Here is a 14671-nt window from a genome sequence, read left to right as displayed (position 1 = left end):
TGTTGCCCACCAACCTATGGTTGAGGTGAACAAGAAGATAGATTCTTCAATTTTAGGCCTCAGATGAAGCTAGACTTGATAGTAGGACTGTTTCTAGTAGAGTGCCTGAAAAAGACAATAATGAAAGTAGAATCTATAAATGTTAAGGTGTATGTTGGTAAAACTTAAGGAAAAGAGGACAATCTGGTGGTATTACGAATTAACTTACCGCCCACTGCGTGTACTACGAGAGAAGTGAAAGATAATTACGAAAAATTTGACATCGCAGAGTAGGGAGAAAAGGGATATATTTATTGCTGTTGCGGAATAAGGAATGGAAGGTAGTAGTATATTAGATAAATTATAATTTATTCTCAAATATTGTTTAATGTTTTTTTTTTAAATGTTTGTTTGTATTCAGAGTTAGGAAATGCCTTTATAAGTGTTAAAAAGTGCAGTGTTTTTGCGTTCTAGACGGTATGACTGTCAGAAGTGTAAATTAATATGATGATAGAAAATGTGAGGAAATTTCTGAAGAATTTAGTTTGGAAATGAATGTCAAAAAGAAAACAAAACAATGGTGTGTAGATAGTAGTTTAGTGGGTAAAGGGTTAGATTCACGTCCACTTGGTCTCGGGTTCGATTTCCGGCTTCAATCAATCCGAGTTCGATCCGCTTCCCAATTTTCGGCGTTCCCCCAGTGTCGTTATGCAAACTGAGGAGCCACTACCTCTAGAAAGAACCTGATACGCCTGTCACGGGCAGGGTGACACAGTATCAGTGTTGCCAGAGCTACTGATTTTGCAGGAGATCTCCTGCTTTTTCTACGTTCTATTGATCTACTGCGAACGAAAATGTAAAGTTAACAATCCTTACTTCGAGAATTTACTTCGCTTTTTCCTTACTTCCCTTTTTCCTTACTTCGAGAACTTAAAGAAATATATTATTATTAATATTGAATTTTCATTTTTTTTCTTTCATAAAAAGATAAAATTTCTCTGTATGCATACACAAACCTCTGTAGAGCATATAGTTATAGAGCTTTGCTGTATACGTATAATATGAATACAAGGATACAACTGTACGCTATCTTCTGTATGCATGATGGTTGGTGATCTTTATGGCTTACTGTAAAATTTACGAGTACGTGTTGTTTAGATTGGGACTTGGGATGGAAAACTAGCTTAGATCACCTCTTCACGATCGTTAGCGAAAAATCGTCTTACATCACGATCACATCTGACTGTATCATATAGCTATACTATCGCTAGGTGCATAAGACATTTTCCCCTCTACTTTGCTTTTTCACTACGTCTTACTTCACACAAATGTGTATTAAACATTATTAATATAAGGGGGGGGGGGCAAGAGGGTCTTTCTACCTCCAAAAAGTTATCTAATCATCGGAAAATATGAAACTTAGAATTCAAATTTATGTTTTGTATGTATTGTTTTATTTTGAAATGAAAGTAATAATGCATTTTGGACTGCTTGTTTTGACCACTGTCCTTTTAATATTGGTATTTTTTTTTTGCTGTCCCTTGATTTGCCCTCAAATGCCTCCCCATTATGTGTCTACTGCTTTCTCCTGCTTTTTATCTCCGAGTCTCCTGCTTTTCCAACTGATCGGTCTGGCAACACTGCAGTATGCTAACCACGTGTTCGTCGTTGAGTTGGACGTAGTTGAGCTCAGTGCATTTTTTAAGAAATTGCTACTGGGTATCCAGGCACAAAAGGGCCCTTAACACACACAGCAAAATTCAAACGCACAGATACTTTTTTCAAGTGCATTTTTGTATAACGTATACTTCTGAAATAATAATATACAAAATGACGTATTTGGCAGACTTCTGCTGACCGTTTCATTTCCTATTCAACACAGGAGCGGACATTTTCTTTTTTTACATTTTGGGTCAGATCCGCCTTCAGGCCGCTACTTAAAGATAAAACCGTACTGTGCTATCATAATAGGATATTTTCCTTCCTTCATTTTTTTATTTTTATATCCATATTTTCAAGTTTGACGTAGACAGGATAAGGACAAAGAAACACGACTGGTACAGATGGAAAGCATACAAAATACACAATACAAGACAAACTACTCAACAAGGAAATAATACGTGAACTTGACTAAACATTTCCCTAACGAAATCATTTTATGTGTATACGTATGTATTCAATACTAAATATTACTACCAATACTTTATTAAAAAAAAAAAAAAAACAATGTAATCCAAAATTTATCTTTATGGTTTAAATTTTATCGATGGTTTAAATCATGGTATATAAACCTTTTTGTTAGTGATTCTACTTCTGCTATAACTTTTACACTTTAAATCTCAATCTGTTTCACATTGTTTGGTTTCTCTCCTGTTTTAAAAGCATGTTATTCCACTTGTAACTGGTTAATTTCTAGTATTATTTTCACACTTCAGATTTTAACCTGTCCAATATTTTTTGGTTTCTTACCTGTATTAAAGCATTTTAGGGTATTTCTTAATGGTTATATTGTTGCTATTATTTTCACACTCTACATCTGAATGTGTTCTACATTGTTTGGTTTCTTACATGTTTATAGTATAATTGAGTAAGTTTCTCATCTAGTTACCATAGGTTTGATCGAGCCGTTAATATCATTAGCAGTCTTAACACCTGTATTACTGTCACAGCAACTGATACATGATCTACTCCTATCGAATAAAGAGCAATGACTGATAACACATTACAACAAAGGTCTATGTGATATAAATATGTTGATTTTGAATGTAACAGATTATTGAACTCTGAAAAACTTCTTCACAAACTCTCTCCTTTTATAGATAACCACTATCCGACCTGCTCTCCCGTCTGTCCTTCCGCTTCAACCAGCCATGGGTGAGGGTCATCGTTTGCAGCACCCGTTCCATTTAGCGCATGTCTTGTTTTCTCATCAACAAATGATGAATACTTCGAAGCTGGTTACAGTGTGAAACAATTCGTTCAACTAGTAACATGCTGTGAGGCAACATTGCAAGTAAGGCAGCAAGAAGTTTCTGCAACATCCCAGAGGAGACTGGAGATAGTCTTGTCAGTCTCACAGAATATTTCATTCCTGCATCGGCACTATCCACCAGTAATGGTGCTTCTTCAATCCCTGGTCAGCTGTCGCGTACATTTGAGGCAAAAGTCTGTACTTCTTTTCCAAAAAAAAATTGCTTCTAATAATGGACAAGCAGCATTTATCATCGACTGTGCTAAAGATGCGGACAATGTAATTTTAATGGAGCTGAGAATGCCGGCATCTTCTATGTTCAGTCGAACACCAAGGAAGTTTAAGCAAGACTGCACTATTTTCCTTCGAACAACTACCCAGTTTCTGTTCTGACGAGTCACATGCATGAGTTGTACGGCACTGTAGCCTATGTTCGACGTCATCCACGTTGTTGCTAATTGTACAGTCCTTCTTTCCACCAGGAAAGTGATCCTCCAAAATTAAATTTAGTTTCCTTAATACCGCATCCCTTGCTGTAAGAACACCAGGCAGTAGAAGATCAGACCGTTGAAGAATTTTCTGAGAGATTTTTAGAGACATTAATCATTTGATATGAGAGATTTTCACTAAAAATTCATCGACGTCGACACTCCGAATCAGCAACTCCTTCTTGCTCTACATCTTACCGTTTTCGATCGAAGGTTGCCAGGTCACAATATTTTATCAGAAATAATGAATCTTAATTGTAACGAACCAAAGGAGTGTTGTAAGATAAAGATAAATAAAAATTCAATTTCATAAAAATTAAATATCAAAATAACAAGTTGTTTTTTTTTTTCTGTTATTTCCTCTCTCATACTATTCAAAAGATGTATAAGCCAAACGCCATTTGGACATGTGAGAGTTTAGCTTCAACCTTTCTACCTTTGTCGGTCTATTAGCTTTGTATTAGAGTAAAATGAAATTGCTAGCGTCTCGTGGCAAACAAATGAGTATGCGAAAAGAAGGAAAGAAGAATATTTGAAATTTGAAGAATGAAGCTCTCTAATTTTATACCTATCCACAAAATACAAGCTAATACATATAGTCACGAAACCAAAGTATATTGAAATAATTTTAAATTTACAGAAATTCAACTAATGTATTCTTCCAGTAATTTAAAGATTTATGAAGTGCTCTGGACATCCAAACCGCTGGGCCTGGGTACCCATTTGGATACGAAAAGGTAGCTTAAAAATTCCCTGGTTCAGCTAGTATCTAACATGTGGCGTTGCGTTGGAGCGGCTGAGGCACACAAATAGTCTATTAAGCCAAGTGGTTTAATGGTGTGTAGAACCAAAACAAATGTATCAATCAAAAGTATGAGGATAGAAAATAAAATAGATTATTAGTTTCCGATACATTTGATTAGTTAACTTCTGAAATGTAAATTGCAAACAAAATAATCGCAGGCAAGTGAACCCTGGAGACTAAATTACAAGGTAAGTTGAAGATTATTAAAGAGTTACGGAAAAGAATCATAAAAATGTTTCATGTAGAGTATTAGTTAATTTGCAACATCCTTTGTGAGCAACAAGGCACGTCTTCACGCGGGAGACCCGGATTCAATTCCCGACGGGAGCTTATGTGGTTCAGCTTACACACTAAGCTGTAGGTCAACGTCTTTTATAGCCTCGGTGCTGAACGAAATACTAAACAGATATCCAACTACCCTGTAGGAACGACAGTATATGGGAGGATACCTACAGTTTTAAGAAGGATCTAAACCGCAGCGTTGCTTTCGATGCGTTCTCCCCGAGAATCAAACCCATAATCTTGTGGGCCCATAATATGTGCACGCTAGTCAGTAGACTGGTGAGTGTAAGTAATGTACTCTGTAGACCTAAAACATGCGCATTACGCGAAATGATCAACAAAGATTAGAATCACTGAAAATGTAGATATGGAGAAGAATGTTGGAAATCAGCAAAATGGAGCAAGAATGATGAAGATTATCACGACAAGATGAAGAATGTTTATAGTTAACAGGGAAAGAAATTATTTAGAATATTTTTTGACGAAGAAAAAAAAATGTGTCATTAGGGATTGACAGAGAGTATGTTAGATGAAAAAAGATGGAGGGGAAATGTTTGCAGTGAAAGACGATATTAAAAGAAGATAATGCTACTACAAAAAGGGAAAGTTTAACGAAGAATGGGGTACATAAACATATTTCATTTGTGGTAATTGACCAACCAGTGCTTTTGAATATTATCTGTTCCCAACAAGTGAACGAACACTTTTGTAAGTGTATAATAAATGAAAAGATGATTTTTATTAATCACACATGATGTTGCTTTCGGACATTCGTGTCCCTGTAGTGTTAGAAACAAAATCTAGGGAAGGCGTAAAGTATAACAGCAAAAATAAACTAAAATTTCTTAAGAATACACACTATAAACTAAGATCAGCTTTGGCCCTGAATCAAACAATGGTTTCTAATAGGTGAATGCAAGTGCGCCCCCAGATTTTTTTTCGGGAGTCCAGTTCTACAAAACCTACGTTTATGTAGTAGTGAACTGTTATTATTCCACATCCAAAGAAGTAAATATTAAAAAAAAAAAAAGAACTCTCACCTATATTCTCAGAAAAAGGAGAGAAACTGAACTGTTGTTAATAAGAAACGAAAGAGTACAAATGAAGTAAGATCAAATCTTTGGGTTACGTTAACCACTTCTCTGCTAAACCAAGTATATTTTATTAACAGAGTGAGCAAATCCTGTTGAGTTACAGACTTGAGAGGAGGTGCGGATCCGCTGGACCTCCTCCGTGGGTGCATTTCGAGTTAAATATGAACACGTTGTCTTTAGCACTGTAGGGATTTCGGGTTCGATCCATGGTGAGAGCTCGGTTTCTACCAGTAGTTATTTCACTGAGTACTTCCCGAAGGCACTCAATCACGATATTACAATTCATGTTCCAAAACTTTTAAACTGGCCCTTGCTTGTACTCGTTTTCGACTTTAACTGAGGTATAACGTTTCTCTCGGGGAAGATGATACAAATTCATTTCTACTCACCATTAGTGCATGAAGCTTAGCTTTGGAGTTTGATATAATAAAAGTAACCAAGAAACTTCTGTCGCTTTTCGTGGAGGTCTGTGTTTAATTGGCCCTCACACCGTGAGTTGAATGGGAATGGAGATAAGGCGAAGGTCAGTTGTTGGTGTGGGTATATCCAACATAATACCTGGTTGTGGCAGTTCAGTTACACCGTGAACTTCCGTAAGGACAGAGTGAACATGGCGGGACTTCCATAGAGCGTCATAAGGACGTGTATGCTGTACAAGTTCAAACTGGAGCCAAACGCCACTACAGCGAGGCCTGAAGATATGCCAGGCCTTTGGTGAGGGTGTCGTGACTACGCGGCCAGTGAAGCGGTGGTTTAATAAGCTTATGGACGGTGACAGAACACTCGAAGACGCACAACCTGTCGGAAGACCAACACATGTACAAAATGAAGATCTTGAGGCAGCAATTGAGGCGAACAGTGGCCAGACATATGAGGAACTGGGGCGAAAATTCAGTGTGAGTGGAGAAACCATTCGGCAGCACCTCCATCAACTTGGGAAGTACTGCAAGTTGGGTCGATGTGTCCCACATAATTTGAATCCGGGCCAGAAGGCAACGCGAGCAGACACCTGTGTTTCTTTGCTGTATCGTCTGAGGAAGGAGCCATTTCCGAACATGTGATGAGGAGTGGGTCCTGTATGAAGCTCCATGGCGCCGTCATCATTGGTCCCGTGAACCGGTTCCAAAACAGCCGAAACCAGCACTGCACTAGAAGAAAGTCCTTGTGTGTGTTTGGTGGACTGCTCGCGGCATCGTGCACCAGGAACTGCTACCAGCTGGTCAGTGTATCAATGCAACTGTGTACTATCAGCAGCTGAGCCGTGTTGAAGAAAAACTTAAAACTCTGAAGTCGGCAGTTCTGAATCGCAAAGGAGTCATCCTGTTAGAGCACAATGCTAAGCCCCACGTGGCTAGGGTGACCCGGGACACCATTTTGCGCCTTGGATGGGAAACACTATTGCATCCGCCACACTTCCTGGACATTGCAGTGTCTGATGATCACTCGTTCCATTCCTTGGACAATCACCTTAGAGGACGCCAGTTGAAATTCCTAGTAGAGGTGCAAAATGCACTGGGTACATTCTTTGCTTCATTGCCCAACAAGTTCTACCGCGATGAAATCCATGGCCTTTCAGAAAGTTGGCAGAAGGTCGTCGATGCTTATGGGGACTGTTTTTGATCTTCCAGGTACGTTTTAGGTGATATACCGAAGTTCGAAGGTGGAGGTGGAAAAGCGGCAGAAATTTCTTGGCTACCTTTAGAGAATATCTGGAAAATAAAAAGGAAAAAGATACAGAACAACGATTCCTCTTAAGTTTTTTTTTTAAGTGAGAAATATTTAACAAATTCGGTATTTCTTTTTCATTTTACTTTTGAGACATGACGTTCGATAAAATGTTCATGAGGGTGGAGTTTGTTGTGGATAGCATCGTTTCCGTGGGCTTTCTTGTGGTGCTCCCGTTTGCTGCCACATTTTCATTCCACCAATTCTTCCATCATCATTCACTTGCCTTAAACATCGTCTCCCTTAGCCTAAAGGGCATAATGGTCAGGCGTTAAGCTAATGGATTTTTAAGTTTAAGTTTATTCCCAGAAGTCGACTTGGTAGGTTTAGTGGTGCAGGAACGTTATTTGTATACGTGTAATAGGAATTACTAAGCCATTTTTGTTTTAACAATTCGACATCATTACATTCAACTATCTCCAGTGTAGGTCAAGACGGCATATTCAAATAAGAAAGAATACATATTTCTTCGCCCTATGTGTGTAAAATTAAGTGCAAAATTTCTTACGTTGGCAATCTTGATAAAGCTTTTTCCGCGCGCGGGCTTTACTGAGTTGAGAAAACTGCGCAAGCTGATAGCGGGCAAGCGCGAAATGGGAGAGTGTAGCGGAGGCAGTGGATAGCCAGTTGTGGGGAGTGGACCATCAACAGGTCTTTTCAGGGCGATGTCGAAGAAGCGGGCTTCGAACTAAAGAGTCTAAACATGGGGACTCGTCGTCACGAATCAGTCACGTTTGAAGAGGACATCCCCGTCATCGTTAGGCGACGAGGAAGCACACTGACGGTCAGGATTGTCAGCATCGATGACGATGATGAGGATCCTGTTAAAGCTCCAAAGAGTGCTATCGTTCTTCCCACATTCCATAAGGTAATTATCATAATTTGTCAATGTTCTGTGTGAAAAACATCATACTTTAATGTCTTTCTTATGTTTCAGAGTTCAACATACATTTTTGTCATTATCCTCTTTCATTACTTAGTTAAATCTGTTATTATTATTATCGTATATATGCAATACAATAATAATAATGTTCTAACATTCTTGAATTTTAAAATAAGAAAAAAATCATCTGGCTCTAAAGTGGCGGGAAATTGAGCTCCGGTCTCGCACTTTACACATTACTTGTATACACACGTAAAAATGTGAAATTTTGTTTATGTGTGTATTAGTTGTATTTCAAACAAAAATGTCTCTTCTCAGACTAGGGTTTTTGTCCCTTTTTTCTGTGAATAATTAACATGTGTTTGGTTAGTTTGAAGCCTAAGAAAGAGAAGTAACACAAGAAAAAATTTAAGCTGATGTTGGTAGTTCAGTGGTAGAGCTTCCGTCCCTCAAGCCCTTTGCAATATATTTTAATGTCTCACCACTACAGTAATAACATTTATCTCTCGGCATTTTTATATTACGGAAATCCTATACACACAATGTGCAAAAGCAAACATACCTCAATTTGTTACTTTGAGATCCTGTTGCTAATGCATTGTGTGGAAGCATATTTAAAATTTCTTTTTGGAAATGCCAGTTTTATACAAACGGAAGTTTGTAAATATGAACATCATGGACACAGGTCTTAATATTGAATTTATAGTGTGTATGAGTTTTGAGTTTGTGGGTTTTGAATCCAGATGGGACGTCAAGGTTATGAAGGACGTAGCCTATTACTAATGTGGGTTCTGAACCATGATCGAGACTTAAATTAGGCACGCAGACCATCATACGAGATAAATTCTCATTACTTCGTTCCTTATCATACTATATCGTCTCCAAGAGAGTTGACTACAGGACCACATCAACAGTCCCGGTTAATATTAAATTTGGAAGAGAAGGCCTTTCGGACATCTTTTTAGTTTAATGAACTTTGCTGAAGACAGTAAAACGGATCACGCGAAAAGTACTATACAGTAAAGCACTGATTATGAGCGGAATTGGGTACGCGCCTTTGGCGTGGGAGACCCGGGTTCGATTCCCGGGGAGAGCTCATGTGGTTCGAATTCCACGTTAATCAGTAATTCCACGTCTCATATAGCCTCGCTGCTGAACGGGACGTTAAACTCAAAATTAACTTAACCGCGGAATTGGGTGGCAAGGACACCGTAGTTTAAAAAAGTTCGCGAACAACCCGAGAGAAATACAGAAAAATGAAGCGCAAACACGAAAATCGTATTTCAGGGTAAAAAGTGTTTTATTGTACGTAAAACATAATAAAACTTATAAAATACCTTTGTTCTACGTCTAAATCACTAAAATAAAGGATAGTAAACAAAAACAATACCGTACTGTAAATCTGTCAGTAATTTTCGACCTTTACACTGTAGGGCCTATTATATTTCTCTGCTACTCGTTTGAATTTTTAATCTTAGAGGTTTGTAATTAACCCTCCAGTGGTTGCCCGCGGACTCTCACTCCACTGTGAAAAAAAAAAAACAACAACTCTTCCCAATTCTGTTTTTCATACTTTACAACAATCGGTTTCTGCTTATCAGAGTAGAGTTTCACTTCGAAACGTTCACTATTGCTGGAACTATTGATTTTTACAATGCAAGCTATTTTTATGTTTTAAAACATACAGTACTTATTTTTATGCGAAGTGTCCGTGCGATAACAACTTAGCACGACTCCAGCAGGGTTAAAGCTTTTTTTTTTTTTTTTTTTTTTTTTTTTTTTTTTTTTGGAACTCGTGAATAATACGCTTCGTGGATCATTCGCCTGGGGGTAATCGTAGCTTTATTATATTTATGATTGAACTGGCTTATGCTTACAATATGGATTGAAAATATCTGACAAGGGACGGACATGAACCTGTTATCCGGACATCCAAATCAAACCTAGTCCATTCGATAAACATAATAAATATATGTTCATGCACCAAAAAAAAAAAAAAAAAAAGTGCTATGGACAACGGAGTAAGTCCCTGCGACCCACTGACCCTGTTAGTATAAAAAAAAGTCGTAGACTCGCAGTTAAATAGCTATTACATCAACACTGTTCATTGGAAAGTCGTGGTTTATAGTTCATTCTCTTTAGCATGAAACAAGCTTTCCAGATGTTCTATGTATTGGGGCTGATAACTTACATGAACAGGGAAAATTGGGAGAATGTCGGCAAAATTCTCTCCAGAAATCCTTCTCATCAAATTTGGCCCCCTCTAGAGTGGCACCGAATAAAAGCACACAAACGAAATGTATCTCGAAAAATTCTGTTGGGGATTAGTAAGTGTACCAAGTTTTGTATTGATAGACAGAATAGATATGAGGGAAAAACTTGTATACCAGTACACGCTTTCCCAATTCAAATTTCAATGATTCTAGTACAATTTGAAATTTGATAATCTAAATTTGACTCTCAACATCTAGGGTATTTATTTTACATATGCATGCTTTCTAGTTTACTTATGTTCAAAAAGAAGTAAACACACATCTCATACTAGGACCTCATTTAATATACATATATCGAATGTTATCTCTCTCTCTCTCTCTCTCTATATATATATATATATATATATATATATATATATATATATATATATATATATATAGTCTCAGTCTACCATTATCTGACGGAATATAATCTTTAATTTCTCATGAAATAAATATAAAGAAAATAGTCAAAGGAACACTGTAAACAATTACGGTCACCTTTGCTGACCGATTGCCATCAATTCTGGCTGCCAACCGATTACCATAAAATTTACGGTATTAGTGTTAAAGTTACGGGAATAGAGCATAAATACGGCTTTCTTATGATCTAAAACCATAAATTTTACAGCAATACCGTAAATTTTAGAATAATCATTTCGCAACCAGAATTGGCGGTAATCGATCAGTAAATGTGACGGTAATTGTTGACGATGTATGATCAACTGTTTACATGTTTGAATTACTTAAATGTCATACTAATCGCATTGGATGGAGAAAACTGTTGATTAAGTCAATTGTTGTAGTCAATATTTTCGAAGCGGAGTGTTGCTCGATGCGTAAATAACTCCAAGAACATTCCGTTATTATTCTTAAATCTATAAATGCCGAGAAATGATCATTATAACATAAAACCAATGATAAAAAACGTATTCAACTTGAACGAAAATGAAATATTTCAGTTTTACGTCCCACGTTTATGCCGGGAAAGGTAAAGAAGACGTGATGATGAGAAATGAATGAAATGGTGGAATGAAGAAAATGGGAGGAAACGGGAGAACCAGGAGAAAATCCACGCATACGGTGTTTGTTCATCCCAAAGTTCACTTCGCGCGAGCTGGGATCGAACCAGGGACCCCATGCACCATAGCCGAACGCTCTATCACTGAGCCACCGTGGCCCCCAAGCTGAACGAATGAGTTGACTTGATTTTTGAATCTAAATCCCTTTTCAGCGACGAGGCTACATGAGACGGTACCTCCTGATTAAAGTGGAATTCGTACCACTGAACTCCAGCCGGGAATCGAACCCGGGTCTCCCACGCCAAAGGCACGTACACTAACCGCATATTGTTGAATTACTTTCAATATTCTAACCGAAGTCCTTCACGTAGTGCACGGTGGGTCAGTGGTAAAGAGCTTACCGCTGATGCGTGAGGTTTCTGGTTCGATCTCTGTCAATTTAAGCTTGTGCTGGACATCATGTCGATGGGTTTTCTCGGGCTATTCCTATTTCCTCCCAGTTTCTCATTCCACCAATTATTTCACCATCATTCATTTTCCTTAGCCATCGTCTCCCTTCTAAATGACATATTCGTGGGACGTTAAACTGCAATATTTCATTTCAGTTTTTTGAGCTCCTCCGTGGCTAAGCGGTTAGCGTACGCGCCTTTGGCGTGGGAGGCCCGGGTTCGATTCCCGGCGGGAGCTCATGTGGTTCGGATTCCACGTTAATCAGTAGGTCCACGTCTCATATAGCCTCGCTGCTGAACGGGACGTAAATCTCAAAATCAACTCAACTCATTTCAGTTTTTCCTTCACGTAGTGCACACTTGACACAGCAACTCGTTTTTATGCACATAAACATGTTTTCTCTTTAATACAAAGGGATATGTTGAAATCGGCACACCACTTGAGGAAATTGCTAATGAAAACAAAGCTTTTGACTCGTGATTATACTGGCTGTTTCGAGTAAAATTTCATGAATTAAGGTATCATCTAATCGAACACAATTAGCAGCGTGTTATGTATACAGTTGTAGTAACAAACTGTTCTTTCGCAATAGGTAACCTCTCATTACTCTAAGATTCCCGGTAAAATGGTTGTTTATAATACGGCTACTTTTCCTGTATTAAATCAATACAAGTTCCTTTCAAACAATCTGGGTCACTATAACTTCTTCTAGACTAATTGTGTAGGGTTCAATATCAGATTATATTTACAGAACAATTGTACGCATTTTAATATAAATACTAGCTGGACCTGTGCTCTGTACACAGCGCATCATTCACGTATGCTCATGAATCTTCTTGTCATTCCTCACAACATCTGTGCATGTCCCTTTACAGACACAAGTGAAAGACATCTTGATAAAAATCGGCAAAGGGTTCCATAAAATGGAGATTTTTTGATTATTTTTTCAATATCTCGCACCGTTTCCAAGATTTGAGCCTACTTCCGATTGGAGTTTTCTAATTCACGAACGATTACTGTTTACTTTCACCTCGCATGCAGTATGTAAAGAGCATATAAGTTGCATACACATTTAATTATAATGTTAGCGATATAAGTGTTCATTGAACAAAACACTCCATGCAAATGAAGATTTATCTTAGCCTGGAGAAATGGATATCCTTCGTTTTCCATCATTTGGTCATGAAACAAACGTCTAAGAGATATACAACCCCTGTATACAACTATGCTGAGTTAGAATGTATAAGTCATAGGATATGATGCTTTTACCTTTATTAAAGTTTCAACACTGTAAACAAAATACTGTAATTAGAACTGAACAACCTACATAAAATGTGGAATCGACCAGCGGAAACGTCACGTTTCTTGCACTTATGGCTTTCGAGATCTCATTGTCGAAAGGATTGGAGACAAACATATAAACCTAGCATTTTAATACATACCTAGGTAGATAATAATTTTATTTTTTCCAATTACTTCTACTACAGCAGTCAGCAACAAAAGGATGTTGGTTGATATATTTTATTGTGACTCTTTAAACTTTATTGTTTAATTATTACTTTAAGCTTGACTTTCTGTAGTTACATGACCTGTACTGTAAAGGAGACATGCTATTAGTGAAAGTGAATTATTGTGAAACAATTTGTGAAGTGAGAATGTGTTAGAAGACGGGAAAACCCTGAGAAAACCCACGAACACGATATTATGTACTACAACTCACATTGCTAAAAAGCAAACTAGCAACCTCTCAGACCAGAGGTGAGCGCTCTTCTTCCTTCTTGTTGATTAAACACACACCTCAACTAGCTTAAGACTGTGATCTATGAAGATATCTGTCCTAGTCCTGCATTAAGATCTAATCTATTTAATACCTCTGTGGTAATTCCTTTAGATGATGTAAATACATCTTCTCTTCTATACTTCTGCCCTTGCGCGGATGACCCGGTTCGATTCCCGGCGGGTCATGTTCGGATCCCACATTAAGCTCTAGGACTATCTCTCAAATAGCATCTATGCTTAAAGGGATGCTAAACTTAAATCAAAACCAAACTAATCTCGTGTACTTCTAGTACAACATTAGCTAGTAGCGGTGAGTTTTTTTTTCCTACGAAAACATATCAATCTCTTTCTTTTGTGATTGCTTTCGCTTTAATCAGATTTACAGCAATAACTGTTAAATGTGCAAAATAAATGGGGAAAACGAACAATTACCATAAATTGCTTGCTATAAAATACAAAAATAAATAAATATACCGAATCTTACTTGAAATGCATTAGATCAGTGCGCAAAACTTCATGGTTAGACGCAATCGCCTATCCAAAATTATGGTTGTCAGTATCTCTCACGTACAAATTATAAGAGGTACCCCCCCCATGACCTTTTGTTTGACAAAGAGATTACATGAGGGCAATTTCAAAACCAGACAATTAGATTGAGGATAATCAATTTTGAATTGGACGATTCATATACATGTTTAAAAATATGTATATGAATCATGGGCGAATCCAGGACTGACTTCTGGGGAGGCGGAGAGTTGTCATACAGCTACTTAGAGCTACTTTTAACAGATTCAAATTCTGGAATGGCTTTTATTTATATGTATAAAATAAGAAAGTTTCCTCTTCTGGGGGGGCAAACACCCCGATCTCTCCCCCCTGGATCCGCCAGTGATATGAATTACAACGTGAAGACTTCACATTCCATTTTTTCTCTCACTCTG

At 37.7% G+C, this 14671-nt stretch overlaps 1 protein-coding gene across 4 annotated transcripts in view; it reads left to right on the top strand.

The window, feature by feature from the left end:
• dop (microtubule-associated serine/threonine (MAST) protein kinase dop) overlaps positions 1–14671 on the top strand; it is a 1172801-nt gene that overhangs the window by 290085 nt on the left and 868045 nt on the right. The window contains exon 1 of one of the 4 annotated variants that reach the window (XM_081761422.1): positions 8033–8212. The exons of the other annotated variants lie outside the window; for them this stretch is intronic. Within the exon in view, the coding sequence (XP_081617548.1) occupies positions 8048–8212 (165 nt within the window). The 5' untranslated portion in view covers positions 8033–8047. Of the gene's footprint in view, positions 1–8032; positions 8213–14671 lie in introns of those variants that run through there. 4 annotated transcript variants of the gene reach the window in all.

Source organism: Thermobia domestica, chromosome 6 (assembly GCF_964235325.1).
Source record: "Thermobia domestica chromosome 6, izTheDome1.hap1.1, whole genome shotgun sequence".
NCBI classification, from domain to species: Eukaryota; Metazoa; Arthropoda; class Insecta; order Zygentoma; family Lepismatidae; genus Thermobia; species Thermobia domestica.
The sequence above is the reverse complement of the archived record's forward strand: the minus strand, read 5'-3'. Positions and strand labels throughout refer to the sequence as shown.